The 17486-nt window shown below is 37.4% G+C and overlaps 3 protein-coding genes across 5 annotated transcripts; 2 read left to right on the top strand and 1 right to left on the bottom strand.

Moving 5' to 3' along the window:
* Positions 1 to 161: 161 nt before the first annotated feature.
* On the top strand, positions 162 to 5625 carry vir (VIR_N domain-containing protein). Its single transcript, XM_012364163.2, has 5 exons — positions 162 to 453; positions 570 to 682; positions 800 to 1166; positions 1404 to 5040; positions 5245 to 5625. Exons 1-5 carry the CDS (start codon positions 400 to 402, stop codon positions 5535 to 5537), a joined length of 4464 nt encoding a protein of 1487 aa, XP_012219586.2. The 5' UTR covers positions 162 to 399; the 3' UTR covers positions 5538 to 5625.
* On the bottom strand, positions 5552 to 8092 carry LOC105670574 (pentatricopeptide repeat-containing protein 1, mitochondrial-like). Its single transcript, XM_012364164.2, has 4 exons — positions 7815 to 8092; positions 6244 to 7478; positions 5876 to 6181; positions 5552 to 5761 (listed from the first exon to the last, which is right to left on the bottom strand). Exons 1-4 carry the CDS (start codon positions 7906 to 7908, stop codon positions 5660 to 5662), a joined length of 1737 nt encoding a protein of 578 aa, XP_012219587.2. The 5' UTR covers positions 7909 to 8092; the 3' UTR covers positions 5552 to 5659.
* A 1104-nt stretch (positions 8093 to 9196) lies between these two features.
* On the top strand, positions 9197 to 17380 carry HDAC6 (histone deacetylase 6). 3 transcript variants are annotated; one of them, XM_012364174.2, is made up of 19 exons: positions 9197 to 9488; positions 9858 to 10022; positions 10595 to 11014; positions 11157 to 11254; positions 11437 to 11610; positions 11741 to 11933; positions 12121 to 12180; positions 12370 to 12459; positions 12565 to 12671; positions 12770 to 12913; positions 13212 to 13318; positions 13384 to 13553; positions 13736 to 14076; positions 14135 to 14330; positions 14503 to 14632; positions 14703 to 15275; positions 15520 to 15680; positions 15815 to 16102; positions 16225 to 17380. In XM_012364174.2, the coding sequence occupies exons 1-19, from the start codon at positions 9486 to 9488 to the stop codon at positions 16315 to 16317; spliced, it is 3513 nt and encodes a 1170-aa protein (XP_012219597.1). In that variant the 5' UTR covers positions 9197 to 9485; the 3' UTR covers positions 16318 to 17380. The 3 variants fall into 3 exon arrangements, with proteins under 3 accessions (XP_012219597.1, XP_012219596.1, XP_012219598.1); XM_012364173.2 differs by lacking the exon at positions 12121 to 12180 and adding an exon at positions 12014 to 12073 and having other exon boundaries at positions 9198 to 9488; XM_012364175.2 differs by lacking the exons at positions 9197 to 9488; positions 12121 to 12180 and adding an exon at positions 12014 to 12073 and having other exon boundaries at positions 9907 to 10047.
* The last annotated feature ends 106 nt before the right edge of the window (positions 17381 to 17486 follow it).

Below are 17486 nucleotides of genomic sequence, written 5' to 3'. Positions count from 1 at the left end.
TGCAGTATGAATCTACCAGTATGCATATCTAGATAATTTTTAATATATAGGTCTGTTCTTTATAGCTGAATTGGCTGCACTAGTTCAGAGTTTATCTTTTTCCCTCTACATTGAAAGAAGAAAGATAAACTCTGAACTAGTGCAGTCAGTTCAGCTATAAAGAACAGACCTCTTATGTTGTTCAAACAACAGTGCAGTACTAATAAAAATAAGATAGACTTGTGTGTACATTATTTATTAAAATCATATACTTAGAAAACATGTAATATATAAAAATGTGCTGATTTTATATAAATGTAATTAAATAAGGAATTTAATAAGAATGATGAAATAAACAAGATAAAAATCTAGCTAATAATTAAAAGTTAAAGGTTATATTGTTTGAAGGAGCTATAAAATATGGATAACATCGAATTATTGTTCTTCGACACATTTTCTCACGATATTTCAGAGGTCTGTTTAAAAATATTTTTTGTTTTTCTTCAAGAAAAACTTTTACGATTTATATTAAGTAGAAAAATGTTTATGTTAAATGTTTATGAGGAAATAACCATTTTTTTGACTTTCAGGAATTAAATTTGGATTTAGTGCAATTTCCTAAACCTGTTTACATTAGTGAAGTAAGAATAATTCCATTGGGTGCACGAGTGCAGGCAGATTTTCCAGGAGGAGTGCGACTTGGGTAAGTAATGCTGTAATTTTAACGTTAAAAACTTAAACTTAACGTTAAAACTCAAGAACTGTTTAATTTTATATATTAGCATCTACAGAATACAAAAAATGCACATTATTCTTTTAGAGCGACCAACCCTTCTCAATTTGAGATCGAATTTTTCGTAAACGATCTTAGTAAACCCGGAGCTTCCACTTTTGAATTTTTGGGTGCTCTAGAATACAAACAGAACATTCACATTCAATTGGAATGTGAGCGGAAACAAATACCAACGGATGGATTAGTACTGAGAGGATGGTACACCACTATAACACTGGCAGTGTATGGTACTCTAACTAAATCATTAAACAATCCTCAGGAGGTGATTAATTCGACAGCTGGTTCTACTGCTTGTGTCAGTGCTCTTGAGGAAAATCCGGAAAGTATTACCCAAGTATCTTCAGAACAGCAATCTAACTGGTATTACGAGAATCAGCACCAGACAAATTCAGCAGTAAGACAATTTGCTTTATTACTTTCGTAAAAAAAGTACACGAAACAAATCAGAAGAACTTAAAAAGATTTATTTGACGTTAAACACTAAAAACATTAACTTTTTCGAATGTATATTGTATTTGATAGTTATATGAGCTTTTTTTTTATTTGTATTTTAAATCACGTGGGCATTATGACGCGTTTATGTCCTACAGAATTGTTTAAAACTGTGTAAAACTGTAATTATTATCAATAGGAAACATGTGTAACCTCGACTCCGCCACCACCGGTTCAGCCAATTCAAGTAGTGGAACCGTCCAGAACATCTGCTTCGGACACCGCAAAAACAGAATCGGCGCAATGGGAAGAAGAGACGTCCAGTGTAGGCGAAAAGTCTTCAAAGCGACCTGTGTCTCCCCCTACAGAGTCCTTGATTTCTCTGAGTCCCGAATCTATTTCTGCCGAAGAAGAAGACGCGGAGCAACAGGAAGCTGGCGAACCGGAAACTGGCGAGCCCTTCGAGCCTATATTATCGGATGAGGATATAATGACTGACGACGTTCCATCTACTGCTGAATTCGAGTGTGAATCTTCGCAGATTGACGAGATCTACACGCTGATGCCGCCTGATCTGTTAAGCTTGGAGAAACTGGAGAATTTGGAGGACACACACGTGAATCGTGAAGTTCCGTTGAAAATCCGAGAGATCCTTCAATCTCTGTCTAAGTCAGTCTCGCATTTCCACAACGCGTCCGGCCAAGAGAAAGAAACGTTTGTACACAATTGCGAAACTCTGTGTGCCACATTGGCTCCATTCGACTGCAACGAGGACGATGTGAACGACCTGATTAGTATTATCAATGCTGGCTTGGACATGGAGCTCGCCAGAGCTCAGCCGCAACCGGCGTATAAGATGCGTCACGTGAAAGTGGGAGTTCGCTTAGCGGAGGCTTTCTGCCGATTATCGAAGGGTCCGGAAATTCTGCTGAAAGTCGAAGCCCCGTCCAAATTGCTTGCTCTCTGCATGCGCGAGAACGTGGCGCTACCGGTGAAACTTTCCGCTCTGAGAGCTCTTGACGCTGCGCTAATCAGTCCGCTAATCGTGGAAGAATTTCTGAGCACGCGCAACCACCTGTACAGAAACGCGCTAACAATGTTGGATTCAACGAAGCTGGTCAGACTGAAGTACGCTCTCAGCTCGCTTCTCCGCAAGGTTCACGTGTACGAATATCTGGAAGAGATGAAGGAATTCGACGAATTTGGTCTCTCGGAATTGATGAACGCTTACATATGCGCTCCGACGTTGATGGCGCAGCCCAAACGTCAGCTTCCGGCATGCGCGCAGATGGAATTCGAGAGAGAGCACGCTCGCAATCCTCGCGCTCACCTCGTGGCTTATTTCGAGCATCACAAGTTGATTCATCACCTTCTGTTAACGTTGACTTCCTCCAATTGCGACTTGAAGGTGGTCAAATTAATTCGCCGCTTTCTACTGCGTCTCTCTGACACGAAGGAGGGCCTGTTTTATCTGCTGAAAGAAGCCGAAGTAGTGCGGCTGATACTGAAAGCCTTGAAATACGAACTACCCGGGGCCGGTTGCGTTCTAGCGTGGCGCCTTCAAGTCGCACAGTGTCTAATTTGCTTGAAGCAGACTTCCGACTGGACGATTCTCAAGAGATTGCACTCCTTTCTCGTCTTTCCCGACGGTCTGCACGCCATTCTCACAGTTCTGCCTCTGTGCGATTTCATAGACATTTTAATTCCTTTTCTGTCGGATCCTAATCTGTGCGAGTTCGCCGCGGAAATTATCTCCGCCATCGTTCGTTATTCCGACAAAGTCGAGATCCTGCAAAATCGCGCGGAATTTATACTGGAAAAGGCTCGCGAGCACGCCGTTCTCAGAGATGTGACATCGTACTTGACGACCGCGGCTCAGGCTACTCATTGGGATTACAGCGACGTTTCCCTGTTGGTGGGGATTATCAGGAAGAGCGTGGAGAAGGCGGCAACGCTACCCGGCCAGCTGATCATCGCGTGCCGCATTCTACATTACCTAATCTTTCCATCCAACAACGACGTCGATCCCTTGGAGCCCTACGTCGAACTCAAGTACCGGAACGCCTTGACTCAGCTGTTCGCCGCTGACGGCCTCACCCCGCTGGTCGCCGTAATGGCGAATGTGTCCGATTTCTACGAACAGCCGTTCCTTCATCGCGTGGCCTTGACGGGCCGTAGAGGTATGGCGTTAGTCGCCCTCTTGCTTCCCTGCACGAGACTGACGAGAGCGCTGCTCGAACGACTCGTCAAATGCATGGCGACGGACTTCAAGGATCTCACGGCTGTCGTACCGCTGCTCGGAGTCTACTCCTTGATCGAGGCCATTCCGCCTAATCCGATGGTGCAGGCTCTGTCTGAGGAAATCGTGGGTACGTTGCTGGTGTTCACTCAAGCCGTCGATTCCGACGGTTCTGGCAACGTCGCGAAATCGCTGTGGACTCAGATGCTCGGCGAAGTCCTGAAGATGGTGGCCCTTCGGCCCTGCAACTTCATGCCGGGTCTGAAGCTGCTGACTCGCTTACTGCCGCCCGTTCTGACGTTCAAAGAAACCGCCGCCGAGGACGCCGCGAGGATTCTCGGTCTGAGGAAACTCTGGTCGGCGCATCTTCAGGCGCAGGCCGTAAACCTCACGGAGACCCTCCGGCTGCTCTGCGCCAGTTGGAATCGCGATGTATTGCTCCTCTTATCGATGGTTTGCAAGCAGCTGAGCGACCTGGCGGCACCGACGGCTCTTCTAGTCGGAAGATGCCTCTTAGACGGCATCCTGGCGGCCACTCCTCTCGAAAACAACGTTCCTGTCCTCGCTTTAGTCAGCGATCTGGCCAGACACGCTCCTATGAAGGCCACCCTGCTGACCTTGACCAGTCCGGCGTCTAGAGCGCAGGTGAAATCCGATCAAAAGTATCCGCCAGTCATTGAAATGATGTGCTCCACGTTGAAGAGTAGCAGCAACATCCACGTGCAGTACGAGATCCTGAAAATCCTCGAGACTTTGTGCGATTGTAATCTTAGTCTGGTGCAGGAGGAGGAGAACGAACCCTTCGAAAAGAGACTGACGCATTCGGTGCCCAGCAAGGAACCTCTTCTCTCCATTCTCGCCGCTCTAATCGAAATTCTGGCAGCCAGCACGAAATTCCAATCGGACGTGATAGAAAGCACACTGCACATTCTTTTATCCTTAATCAGTCACAACTACGGACTGTATCACGTGAAGAGTTGCCTGGAGAACAATCCCGGTGCCTTGCGCGCGCTGCTGGATCACGTGTCCACCCTGGAAGAGCCTGAAACGAACTCCGTGGTAGATTTGACCGTGACCTTCTTGGAGAATCTGATCGCTTCCGACTCGGAGAGGAGATCCTTGCACCTGCGCGCGCAACAATTGGCGTCTTTGATCTCGTGGGAGAAAAGCGAGCATCCCCTGGAGAAGCTGAAACGCGCGGCAGAGCTAGTGGAATCTTTAAGAGCCGCCGAAGAGAGAGAGGAAAAGGAGCCCATTCCGGAAATGTTGGAGCCGCTGCTGCCCGCCCCGGAAGCTCTGCTGAATCAGTTTTCGCAAAGGTGTCTCGGAGTGGTCAATAGCAGTCCGTCTCGATCCAGGAAGTTCTCGTTCGCGACGGCGAATCAGACGCAAGCCGAAAATACAGTGGACCTCTTGGCACTCGCGGCCGAATTACTGCCCGCTGATTTTAATCTGCTGGCAGAGGCGCAGAATTTATGTTCCAAGACGCCTCCCGACGACGCCACGCAACCTCTACAATCGAAATCTCAGGATGAAGATCAGGAAAGTAGAACGGAGAAGCAAACTTCTCCGATGACCAAGTCGAAGCAGCCATTCGGTAAGATTTAGAGAATAATTTAATAAATAACTGCTTATGTCATTTAAATAAAACCATCTGAAAATTTAATATATAAAAAAATATTCTTTGAAATGTTTTCTTTATATTGAAAAAAAGCAAGATTTCTTAATTTTTGATCGATAAAAGAATATTGTTTAATTCTTTCTAGTTAATTATATATTATTCCTGACACTTTTCTTTTAGTGACGCCGATACGAGGTCGAGCACAATTTGCCAATTCGATACGAGGCGGCCCGGTGGGTGGAGGAGTGGGTAGAGGAGCTGATCCTTTCCGGTCGAGGCCGCCCAACACTTCTAGGCCGCCGTCTCTTCATGTAGACGAATTTGTAGCTCTGGAAACCTGCGGAGCTCAGCCGACCGGCCCTACCGGCTACAACAAGCTCAGCATTCGTGGCACGTGTCCGTCGCGCGTTATCAGCAGCGGCACCAGAAGTCGACCTTGGGCGCAAGAAACTCGTCCTCCGTACCTTCGCTAATTCATTCGTCACAGTTCTTTCTGTTTTATATATGTATATATTTATACATAAATTACGCTAATAATAATGTACATTTTTTTCTGAAAAATGTTTACGAAGGTAATGTTTCATCTTGTGATAGTTCACTCGTCATCTTTTATCATCTTTTTCCATCTGGGATATTGCTGTCCAAATCTCTCTATGTTTTCCTTCAAACGCTGCATTTTTTGAAGCTTGTACTTTCCCTACAGAGAAAATGGTATTTTAAAAATGTATACAAATTTATATATAATTTTTTTAACAATTTGTTAATAATTAGACACGAGTAAAAATTATTTCTAATAACTTTTTTAACTTACTCTAGGTTTTTCAATCTTCGATAATCCTTTGGAAAATTCCTCCAGATTTTTAATGGCGGCCGCATTGGGATACATTTTATTTTCCACCATATAATTCATCACAAATAACAAGTAGTGCAAATCTTTCTTGTGGCAAGCTGTGTCGATGAGAGTACTCATGATTGCATGATTGGGTTTATAGCCGAAAACTTCTATTCCTTGCAATAATTCTTTAGCGTCTTTGCATTTTTGGCAACCGAGCGCCAAGACGCCAAACGTCATAATATTTGGGGAAAGCTTCTTCCGCTCTGCTATGCTTAACACCTCCTAAATTATTAAAATGCATTAGGCAATACTGAATAGACGAAATAGAAATCTGTGACACTCACCTTTGCAGCCTTGTAATCAAATCGCATGCTGCGTCTTTTGATGAGCATATTATAAAAGTCAATATCTAGCTTGATACCATTGTTATCTGCAATTTTTAATAATAAATTCTCCGCTGGTATCGAATTCGGAATTAAATCCAGGAGCAGTGTCATGGTTTTCTCGTTGGGTTTAACATCATCGATGGCCATTTGATCTAAAAATCCATCCACACCACCGAATAAGATTAAACGATTACTCACCAGCACGTCATTTAAGTTTATCAATTCTTCCTGCTTTGCACTAGCATCATATTGCACAATGCTCTGTTCTTTTCCCGCTAAAGGTAACAATGTACTCAGAACAGGTGGAGATGCCAATAAATTTGGTCTTTCACCTTCCTTCAACAAAATCCTGGTCTGCTTAGTCTGCCCTGAGACAAGGACTTCGTTGAGCTTTAAACTCTTAAAATCTGTGTCTCTGATTGCTCTTAGGAAAAGATTGTACGTAGTCAAAGTTGGTTTGATTTTCCACGAACGCATTAAATGCCACACAATCAGAGCGTGTCGCAGACCAGCCTCTTTGTGAGCAATTGCTCCGTGAAGGAGGGAATTATAGGTGCTCTCCCCAATGGGTAGACGCTTGTCCTTCATTTCGTCCACTAATTGAAAGGCTTCCACGGTTTGATTGTGCCAACTATACGCCTTCACCATGACGTTATAATGCGTTTCGTTCAACGGAAACTGCTTCTCATAGAGTGATTGTCGTAGATTCTTTAAATAGTCCAAAGCAAGCTCACTGTTCTTAGATTCAGCGCATACATTAAACAGACTGGTGTAAGTTGCTGCAGTTGGTTCCAAGCCACGCTTTTTCGCTTTGTTATAGAGACTGATACACTGCTTTATATCACCTTGCATAGCATAACCTCGCAACAACAGATTGTATATGTACATAGTGGGTTTGTCTCGATTCTTTTTTATGAGATCAAGTACACTTAAAGCGGAATTTAAATCATTCTTGGATATGTAGAAATTGATCATTTTAGCATACTGGCCCAAGCTGGGTTTCAGCCGACGCGGAACGCGTGCTTCTGTATCTTGAAACTTTTCTTCTTCTTTTTCAAGCTTATCCATCTCAACGCGCTCAAATTTTCTACCTGAAATGTCTCCAAAAATATTTGCAGTTTTTGGAAGCTTTTCCATACAGAAATTGCTGACTTGAGGCTGTAGTCTTGGCTGCAAGTGTTCATTCTTGACAACTGTACAAAAATGTATGAAAATATAATAGATTTATAAAACTAAAAAGATAAAACATTCAAATGTAAAATTATTGAAATTTGTCTTGCAGAATTCTTTCACAATCTCTTTAGAATTTATCACTTGTTTCTACATATTAATCAATATTAATATTTTTATATTATTTTATTTTGCATCATTAGTCTAATTCATAAATGTTATTGATAAACATAACTATATTCATTAGCTTTTTTTGTTACATCTTCAAAACTATGCGCAAATAAAAATTTTCTCAAATAAATTTGAATTCTGCAAACACAAATTATGTACAATAGCCGAAAAAAAATTAATTTACTTGCCTTGTTTTGTACATGTGACTAGCTGATTAAATTCATTGATATAACCTATAAAATTGTTTAGTTTTATTGACGTGCGAAATCTCTGACACAACATTTTGTATGCAAAAATAATTGCATTGAAAAAAATTTGTCTTTTTTAAAATTAGTTTGACTTGTTTCTGCAATACTACAGTTTGAAATGAAATTGAATTAAAGTACATGAATTAAATCGCATGCCGTATTATGGAAATAGTCCTACATTTATATGGCTACGAATCGTAGCCTACGATTAAAATTCGATTAATAAGACATCAAAATATCGATGATCGATATTCAAAGGTCAAGTATCGATACACAAAAATATCGAATAATAAAATTTCGATACATATATATATCGATAATTGAATGCCAAGCATCGATAGTCGAAATATCGATATTTGGATACTAAAGATTGATAGTTGAATATATCGATTTTAGTATCCAAATATCGATATTTCAAATATCGATACTTTAGTATTCAAATATCGATACTTTAGTATCCAAATATCGATATTTCAAATATCGATACTGTATCGTCAATCTTTAGAACGGGTACCATATGGCATATTTTTTTACTAGATTGAAACACTTCACTGCGTTTGTCGCGTCGCGTATGCGCGAAAAATCGGGCAGAATCTTGCTACACTGAACGCCAGATTTGAGACGCAAGCAGCACAAAAGAGAGAATATTGTTTACATTTTGCGAAAAAGCATAATACTAATATATATTATTATTATATATATAATATAACATACATATATTATATATATAATAAATTTAAGGACATTTAAGCTGGTTCTACAATAAGTTGCAAATGCCCCGTCACCGGTCGCGAAGGATGGCAACTACTAATTGGAAAGCGCTATTTCTAGTTATTTTTAGTAAGACGGAGCATTCGCGACTGGCGACGGAGTATTTGCAACTTATTGTAGAACCGGCCTTAAAGATTTTAGAAACGTCCTAAAGATATCTTTTTCTAGATTTTTTATCTTAAAAATGTCTTAAATTTTAAAAGAGACATTTTAATTATTTAAGTGTGTTACGAGCATCCTAATATTGTCAAAAGCCCAGAAACATGTAGAAAAATTTAAATTACCCACTGGAACGGCTATAAATGCTCCATTTTATTCGGAATTTAAACAGCTGTTATTTTATGGCAGACTTACATGCCTGTCCCTAACAGCTGTCATTTTATGGCAGATTTACAATTGCATTCAATATACATTTAGTATCCAATAAAATACTTTATTTGCTACAAACGAAACAATGTTAAACAGATTTTCTAGAAAGCACATTTTTCCATTAGACACCTTGCATATACATAAAATATCTAACGCAATGTAAATCCTTCCATTACTTTTAGTGACATTTTATGTCACAGTATTGTCAGCTTGTTTTCACTTTCACAGTTGTCACTTTCGTGCTATTTTTTTTTGTCAGAAATAAACATGAAAATAATATTAATAGACATAAGTATAAAAGAAGAACAATTAGATTGGATAAAATGATAAAAATAAATTAAAAGTGTTTTATTCTTGGGTTTAATTTCTTGTAGAAAGTTTGATTGAAGGAATAACTGGATTGCTTGATGAATCAATATCTAAAGTACACAGTGTTGATATGCTTATCGAATCTTCATTAAACACAGAAAAATGGTAAGGACAATTTCTTCATATGTTGTTTATATGGCTGTCTTATCGTCAATCTTTCAAAACAAACTGATAGCATGCTTGATGGGAGAGGTATATCTATAGAAGGACATTATCTCATTCACCGCCTACATACTTTAACGAATAGCTTTGTTATATTAAGTTTTACGTAGTATTACTATAAAATTAGAAGCTACATACTAAAGATTATCTTTCAAAATATCTGTTTTTTAAACAAAATTACAAATTTGGATTAAATCTTTTCTTGCATTACATTTGCTATGATTTGTCTTCAGTTTACACTAATTAGGAATGATTTGTCATTAATTTGCACCAGTCGGAAATATGTATTAAAGAAGTAATATAATGTTGCAGGCTGAATCTGCAGTGAGCTCAGATTTATTTACTGCTGCCAAACAGTTAGCAGACAGCGAGATTGAGCTTATAAAGACAATTGAAAATTCTAGCGCATGCCAAAGAAGTGTTACAAATATGTTTGCAAGTGTAAAGAAAACAAAAAAATCTGGGAAATCAAGAAATGTAAAGAAATCAAGAAATATACACTGTAAAAATTTATAAAAAAATTGTACTGAACATTTACATGCACAGTATAACTGTAAAGTTCTTGGACTGAGTTTTTTTATCAAAATAATAATTATATAAGACAGCTGCAAAAATAATTAATGAAATGTTTAATACATTATAAAAAAATTTGAACATTTGCAGTGCAATTCGTAAAGACACATTGATAAATGGAATGTCAAATTAGAGGCATTCAAGCCTTATTTTGAAAAGGTTTTTAATTACTGTGTAAGTGTTATAAATTGCGTGTTGATCAACACTTTGATTGGCAAGCTTAAATTGCAGGAACATTTGTATCATCCAGATATGAGTGATGTGGCAGTCCAAATGTTATAGTGATTACATTGAGTACTAAAAACAGATATTTTTCAAACTTTGGATTTGCAACTTTTTATTGGCATAGGTCCAGGAACTTTACAATACATCATAATATTAATTCTTCCCGCACAAGCAAATTTTTTTAATATATAAAAACAATTACGTAATGCAAGATATTCTGATAACAATCTACTGATAACATAACATAATAGGTTCGTCCGTCAGCCGCGCTATTGGCTGCTAAACGACAGGCGGCGCAGCGACAGTTGTTAGAGAAGAAATCCAGTAATAACTTCGTAATGGACATATACCAGAGAGCACTCGATACGTACAAAATGATGCGAAAGGAAACTGGCCTCGTGTTTGATCGAAGCATGGCAGAACACGAATGCCTTTGGGATCCTAATTATTCCGAGTGCCCAGCCAGATTTACGCGAGTCTTGCAGAGATGCGAAGATTTGGGCCTGGTGCAGCGATGTAAGCTTATCGAGCCAAGAATGGCCACAGAAAGTGAGATCTTGACGAAGCACAGTCAAAAGCAAATTGACATTCTGAAAGCGACCGATGGCTGTGCGGATTCTGAGAACTTGGAGTTGCTGTCCTCCAAATATGATTGTGTTTTTGTTCATCCGGTAAGTGCAGAGATAATTCTGTTTTATACAAGTAAATAAAAAAGCGATAAAAATAAATAATAGCCAATAAACTTGTGTTTCGAACAATAATCGTTTTAAAATATCTAAAATTATTATATGTATACATTTATTTAATTTGCAGTCTACGTACAAATTATCTTTACTGGCTGCGGGCTCGGCGATCAATTTGGTAGAAAGTATTTGTAAAGGCGAAGTGCAAAATGGCATGGCTATCGTCAGGTAAGCTGGCAATATTTAGGGATAACATATTAAAATTTCAATTTGACTAGGATTAATCTTATCTGCAGTAAAATAATTTTCTCAAAAAATTTAATATTAAATGCAGATTTTATTAATACCATTACATTTCTTTATATTTTGAACGATTTATGTGATATTATTAATGGTGAACATTTTTTCAGGCCACCAGGTCATCATGCAATGGAATCGGAGTACTGCGGTTATTGCTTCTTCAACAATGTAGCTATTGCAGCGACGGCAGCTTTGAATTCTAATTTGGCGAGTAGAATTTTAATTGTGGATTGGGATGTTCATCACGGACAAGCGACGCAACAAATGTTTTACAATGATCCACGGTACGTATCTCCTTTTTCATTTGAATCATTCCGTTGGACTAGTTTTCAAGAACACATTAAAAATAATCCATTGATTAATTAATAATTTCTGTAACGACAAGTTCTCTCAATGCTTTCAAATTCTTTACAGTGTAGTCTATTTTTCGATACATCGTTATGAACATGGCGAATTCTGGCCTAATCTGAGGGAATCTGACTTTCATTACGTTGGAGAGAATCTCGGAGAGGGTTACAATTTTAATATACCATTAAATAAAACTGGAATGACGAACGCTGATTACATAGCAATTTTCCAACAAGTTTTATTGCCAATGGCTTACGAAGTACGTGATACATCGTTTATGTTCGTATATTGATTGATGAAATTGAACTTTTATTAATTGAAACATTGACGTTATTGTAGTTTCAACCGAATTTGGTAATTGTGTCAGCTGGTTATGATGCGGCTCTGGGTTGTCCAGAGGTAAATTTGCGCATATATTTATTCTTCTTTATTTTTTTTTTCCTCAGTTTTCTCCAGATCTCGTTCTTATTTCCGCCGGATTCGATGCCGCTATCGGCGATGAGAAGGTTAAAATATTTTATTTTATTCATTTAAAAATGCATTTGTTACTTATAAGAATTTATTTAGTCTTTTAAATTTTTTTACTGAAACAGCGATTTTTTAATAATATTTTTAAATCCCAAATAATTAATTATTAAATAAATTGCTTGACAGTAAATTAATGATGTTGATTAATACTTTGCGTTAATGTACAGGGTGAGATGCTGGTAACTCCAGCGTGTTATGCGCATTTACTGTCGTCACTATTGAGTCTGGCAGCTGGAAAAGTCGCCGTGATTTTAGAGGTAAAAAAGATACTTTTAATTGTACGTTTATTATGATTGCAATTTTTACTTAGGTATTATTTCACTCAAATAATTTGGCATTAAAGATAATGTTTTAATATGTAGGGTGGTTATTGCCTGAAATCTTTAGCAGAAGGTGCAGCTTTGACCTTAAGAACTTTATTGGGCGATCCGTGTCCCATTTTACAAACACTTGATTTACCATCATCAAGGTAAATGATAAAAAAATCTATTTATTATATAAATATGAATATTATTACTGTTATTCTTATGAGTATGTTATTAATAATTGAATTTTTTGTTGTTTTAGTATACGGGACACTATTTTGAACGTGATCTATGCACACAGACCGTACTGGAAGTGTTATCAGTATCAAGATACGCATAGTGTCAATAGTGTAACTCACAACAAAGAGGAGATTGCCAATCGACATGTAATTATAGTCACGTACAAGTAAGAAACTACAAATATTATTTAATTTATATAATATTTAACGTAATCGATTAGAATAATTTAAAAATCGACCATTAATGTTCCTTTAATGTGTATAATTCCTAATTATTTGAAAATACTTTGTTGGGCATTTTCTGCAAATTGCTTCTGTTAAAAAATTAAATTATACATTTTTTAAATTATATTTATTGTAAATTCATCATTTAAAATTCAAATATCTGATGCAATTGATTATTTTTGACCTAAATTTATCTCAATTGTATTATTAATGTAATAAATGCTATGTTTTCTGTTTCAGAGGCAGTGAAGTTAAACCAGACAAATACGACACTCGAAATTGCTATCCTGTACAGAGCACGGAGGTTTTCGATGCCATGGACAAAAAATTGAACGACCTGATACTATGTAAGATATAATTATTGTTAGCTTATGTACTAAATTATTGTTTATATTAAAATTTTTTTTCTCAGTTACAAACTTGCGCAAAGCGCCGCATAAAGTGTGCATTGTCTACGATGATAAAATGCAGAAGCATTGCGACATTTCTGACAACACACATCCAGAGAAACCAGTTCGCATCTCCAGCATTTATAAGAGTCATGAAGAGCATGGCTTGCTGGAACGATGTTATTTGCTACAAGTAAGATAATATAATTATCTTTTAATAAAGACTCTTAATTTTTATCTAGCGATTATTTAAGTAAAGACTGAAGTTAAGATTTGAAAAATTTATTTTAAATAATTTAATGTAAACTTCACTTGATTCAATATAAAAGAAAATTTTATAAAAAAGTCTAATATATTTTCTTTTTTTCTATAAAGGGAAGAAGCGCAACAATGGAAGAATTGTGCTTGGTTCATTCGAAGGATTACATCGACAGTATCAAGAGAACATCAACTTTAAAACTCAAGGAGTTACAGAAACAAGCATCGGACTACAATTCCGTGTATCTTCACCCTGATACATGGTCGAGCGCTTGCATATCTGCTGGCTCTCTTTTGCAAGTGGTGGACGCAGTTTTGAATGGGGAAAGTCAATCCGGAGTGGCCATCATAAGGCCGCCTGGTCACCATGCCGAAGAAGACACTGCGTGTGGATTTTGTATTTTCAATAACGTGGCGGTGGCTGCAACTTACGCTGTACAATTTCATCATCTAAAGAGGTACAACACTCTACTCTATTGATGGCGAACTTTTTAGTAATAATTTATATGTTTGCAGGGTACTGATAGTAGACTGGGACGTGCATCACGGAAACGGGACGCAATCTATATTCGAGGAAGACCCGAAAGTTCTTTACATCTCCGTTCATCGTTACGACAACGGCAGCTTCTTTCCGAACTCGAAAGCGGCCAATTACACGAGCGTCGGTTTAAACGCGGGCGAAAGATTCAACGTAAACATACCGTGGAACAAGGTAAACAAAACGATATCTATTAAACTGTGTCTTATATATTCAAACTTTTTCATTAGCTTACAAACTCTTGTACTTGAATAACTGCGTGTGTTGTATCGGTATAATTAATATATAACAAGTTATATAAATTACATTTAACATTATTATCCGTCGATTGATTTTACATTCGTAGAAAGGAATGGGAGATGCGGAATATATAGCTGCTTTCCAGCAAGTCGTGATGCCCATCGCTTATCAATTTAATCCAGAGCTAGTCTTGATTTCTGCTGGATTCGATGCTTGCATAGGCGATCCACTCGGAGGTGAATACATCTTAACAATAAATATATAGCGTTTTAGCTTATCTTCTTAATAATGCAATATTTTTCTCAGGCTGCCAAGTGAGTCCGGAGCTCTACGGCCATTTAACTCACTGGCTCTCATCTCTGGCTAACGGTCGCGTAATCCTCAGTCTTGAGGGAGGCTATAACATCAATTCCATCTCCCACGCTATGACCATGTGCACCAAGAGTCTGCTGGGCGATCCTCTGCCTGTGCTGGATCCTGGTCTGATCCCGTGCACTAGTGCAATCAATTCCATTAACAACGTGTTGAAGACTCATAAGAGATTCTGGCCCAATCTGCAATATGGAATGTCCTTGCCGAAAGAAAATATACTTCCCAAACTTAAGACAGCCAATAAACTTGAAGAGCAAGGAAGAAACGTGGAGAAGCAGAAACGCACCGAATCGAAGATCGCTTTGGAAGTAATCGAAAGTGAGAAACTGGAGTTGAATTTGGCGATCGATAAGAACTGCCTGAATCTCGTGACGGACGAGGAGATTTTGAAGCTGACGAACGAAGTGGAGAACATTAAAATTAAGAATTCCGAACTGGACGCGGGGAGAAGTGAAGCGGGCGAGATCACGAGGAGTTCGAGAAAGAGCGAGGCGAAAAGTTTGGACGGTAAATATCATCGTAAATTCACGATTCAGTTAATTTTAAGTATTAAATTGGCGCAAAGGTTTATCACTTCTTCGCGAAGGCTTACTGTTTTAAATAAAATTACCAATTTTCATTCTAAAAGATCGAAGTCTTTTTAAAGATAAAAAATATATTGCTAATGGTGATTTTAGTTCATAAAAATTTATTTGACACTCTGCAATTCTTATTAATTATTATATTCAGAAACAATGTCCGTGACTTACAGTTTCACAGAGTATACAACAATGCGTAAACGAGTCGAACCAGCCGAGAAGCAGCCAGCAAAGAAGTTCCAGCACACACGAGAGCCGCGATGACGAGGGTGCGGCATCTCTGCAACCTGAAACGCGTTCTACCCTCATGGAATATCTCTCTGACAATCTTCAGGTGAAGCTTTCTTATACTTTACGCAAAATATTTTATTGCAAAATTTTTTCTTCCAGATAGATATAACATTGTTACTTTATTCATTGAATGCACATATAATACAAATGAATAAAACGATGATGCTCCTTGCGCAGGCACTGACGGCAGGGGAAATGTTCGCAGTGATGCCCTTGCGAGACTGTCCGCACTTATTTACAGTCAATGAGGTTCCTTCGGGCGGAATCGACGTGACTGCTCCGTGCATGGAATGCGTCAGTACCGCGGAGAATTGGATCTGCTTACAGTGTTACACTGTGCACTGCGCTCGTAATGTTAATCAGCACGCCATGCAACATGCGGAGGAGTGTGAACATCCCATTACACTCAGCTTCAGCGATATTTCTGTCTGGTGCTACGGTTGTGAGGCGTACATCGATAATCCTGTAAGTGTTTCTTTTAAAACGCGCTTCTTAAACGAAGACTTAGAATAAAATAATGTAAAAATCTGTTAAATTAGAATCAATAATTTTTTGAATTTTAACATTGACAATTACTGCATTTTCAGCGATTGTACGCTGCAAGAAACGCGGCTCATCAAAGCAAGTTCAATGAGGAGCTTCCTTGGACTTATAGCGAAACTAGCGTAAACGTATCTTAACTAAAAGAATATACGTTAACTAAAAAAAATTATAAATTTTTTTTAGGCTTTTTTTCAGGCTTTGCGTAAAAATTCAAAATTGAAACATAATCAATATAGATTAAGTCTAAAATATTAAATAATTAATACAGGACGCAATATTTTCTATAATTCAACTAAAAGCCGTTGCAAATAATCGAATGGTAAAAATTGCTTAATTTCAATAGCTTTTATTCGAGTCATTGATTATTAACTTCATTAAAAGAATATTTTAATTATACTAAACTAAAAATACCTCGTGCTAGCTCAACGGATTGTAGGATGCATGGTGTTCCGGAAAATTCAGAAATTCAATGAGTTAATAAATTTCTAAGCAAGTTATCTTTTCAATTCTTCTGCAAATAATGAATTAATTCATTTTCATCATTATTTTATTTATTAATTTTATTCATTAAATGATATTCCATAAAATTTTTCCGGTATACCATGTACATTATATATTTTTCTATATATATTCCGTTCCATGAGAGTGATTCTCTCAGGAGATAGAGCATAACAAATAATAAAGATAAAAATTATATCAGAAAAAAAAAAATAAACTTTCTTTAATAGGAATTTGTAATTAATTTTTTAATATACTGTGCAATTGCACATGAATTGTGCAATTAAAAATAGAATAATATACATTTTCTATTTCTAATATTACACGCAGAGCTGGTTGAAGTTTGGAACGTTCTTGGAGCAATTTTTTTTAAATGATTTGTCACATTTTTCCTTCTCCGTTAATATTTTAGAGCTAATTATTAATATTTTAGGGCTAATTATTATTAATTATCCCGTTATGAATTATTCAAAAACTAACAAAAAATTAATAATGAATAATAAAAAAAGCCACTAATTAATAACATATATGGAATGTATTTACGTATTAAACATATACTATATGGAATTTTTGGAAAGTACGTAAATTTTGGGGTCGCTTAATTCAAGTCTCTAATCAGACTTTTCAAATTCAATATGACAGATTTAATGTAACTAATTCGAAAAATTATTGTATTTTTCCATTAAACTTGATTTCCATGGATTTTTATAGTCTTCGAATTTAAATCTGACATCCCAATAATTTATAATGTAGGAGAATATTATTTTTATAAAACATAAAATAAAATGTATTATCTGCTGAAATTTTA

This window comes from Linepithema humile, chromosome 8 (genome assembly GCF_040581485.1).
Source record: "Linepithema humile isolate Giens D197 chromosome 8, Lhum_UNIL_v1.0, whole genome shotgun sequence".
NCBI classification, from domain to species: domain Eukaryota; kingdom Metazoa; phylum Arthropoda; class Insecta; order Hymenoptera; family Formicidae; genus Linepithema; species Linepithema humile.
The sequence above is the reverse complement of the archived record's forward strand: the minus strand, read 5'-3'. Positions and strand labels throughout refer to the sequence as shown.

What these genes read in the sequence shown, in the direction of transcription:
- vir (XM_012364163.2), top strand. Translation starts at nt 400, where the DNA reads ATGGATAACATCGAATTATTGTTCTTCGACACATTTTCTCACGATATT. An exon ending in AGCACCAGACAAATTCAGCA is followed by an intron (nt 1,167 to 1,403) that starts GTAAGACAATTT and finishes TATTATCAATAG; the next exon opens with GAAACATGTGTAACCTCGAC. An exon ending in CAAGTCGAAGCAGCCATTCG is followed by an intron (nt 5,041 to 5,244) that starts GTAAGATTTAGA and finishes CTTTTCTTTTAG; the next exon opens with TGACGCCGATACGAGGTCGA.
- LOC105670574 (XM_012364164.2), bottom strand. Translation starts at nt 7,908, where the DNA reads ATGTTGTGTCAGAGATTTCGCACGTCAATAAAACTAAACAATTTTATA. An exon ending in TTGATTACAAGGCTGCAAAG is followed by an intron (nt 6,182 to 6,243) that starts GTGAGTGTCACA and finishes TTAATAATTTAG; the next exon opens with GAGGTGTTAAGCATAGCAGA. An exon ending in CGAAGATTGAAAAACCTAGA is followed by an intron (nt 5,762 to 5,875) that starts GTAAGTTAAAAA and finishes TTTTCTCTGTAG; the next exon opens with GGAAAGTACAAGCTTCAAAA.
- HDAC6 (XM_012364174.2), top strand. An exon ending in ATTGTGTTTTTGTTCATCCG is followed by an intron (nt 11,015 to 11,156) that starts GTAAGTGCAGAG and finishes TTTAATTTGCAG; the next exon opens with TCTACGTACAAATTATCTTT. An exon ending in AGGCGTACATCGATAATCCT is followed by an intron (nt 16,103 to 16,224) that starts GTAAGTGTTTCT and finishes CTGCATTTTCAG; the next exon opens with CGATTGTACGCTGCAAGAAA.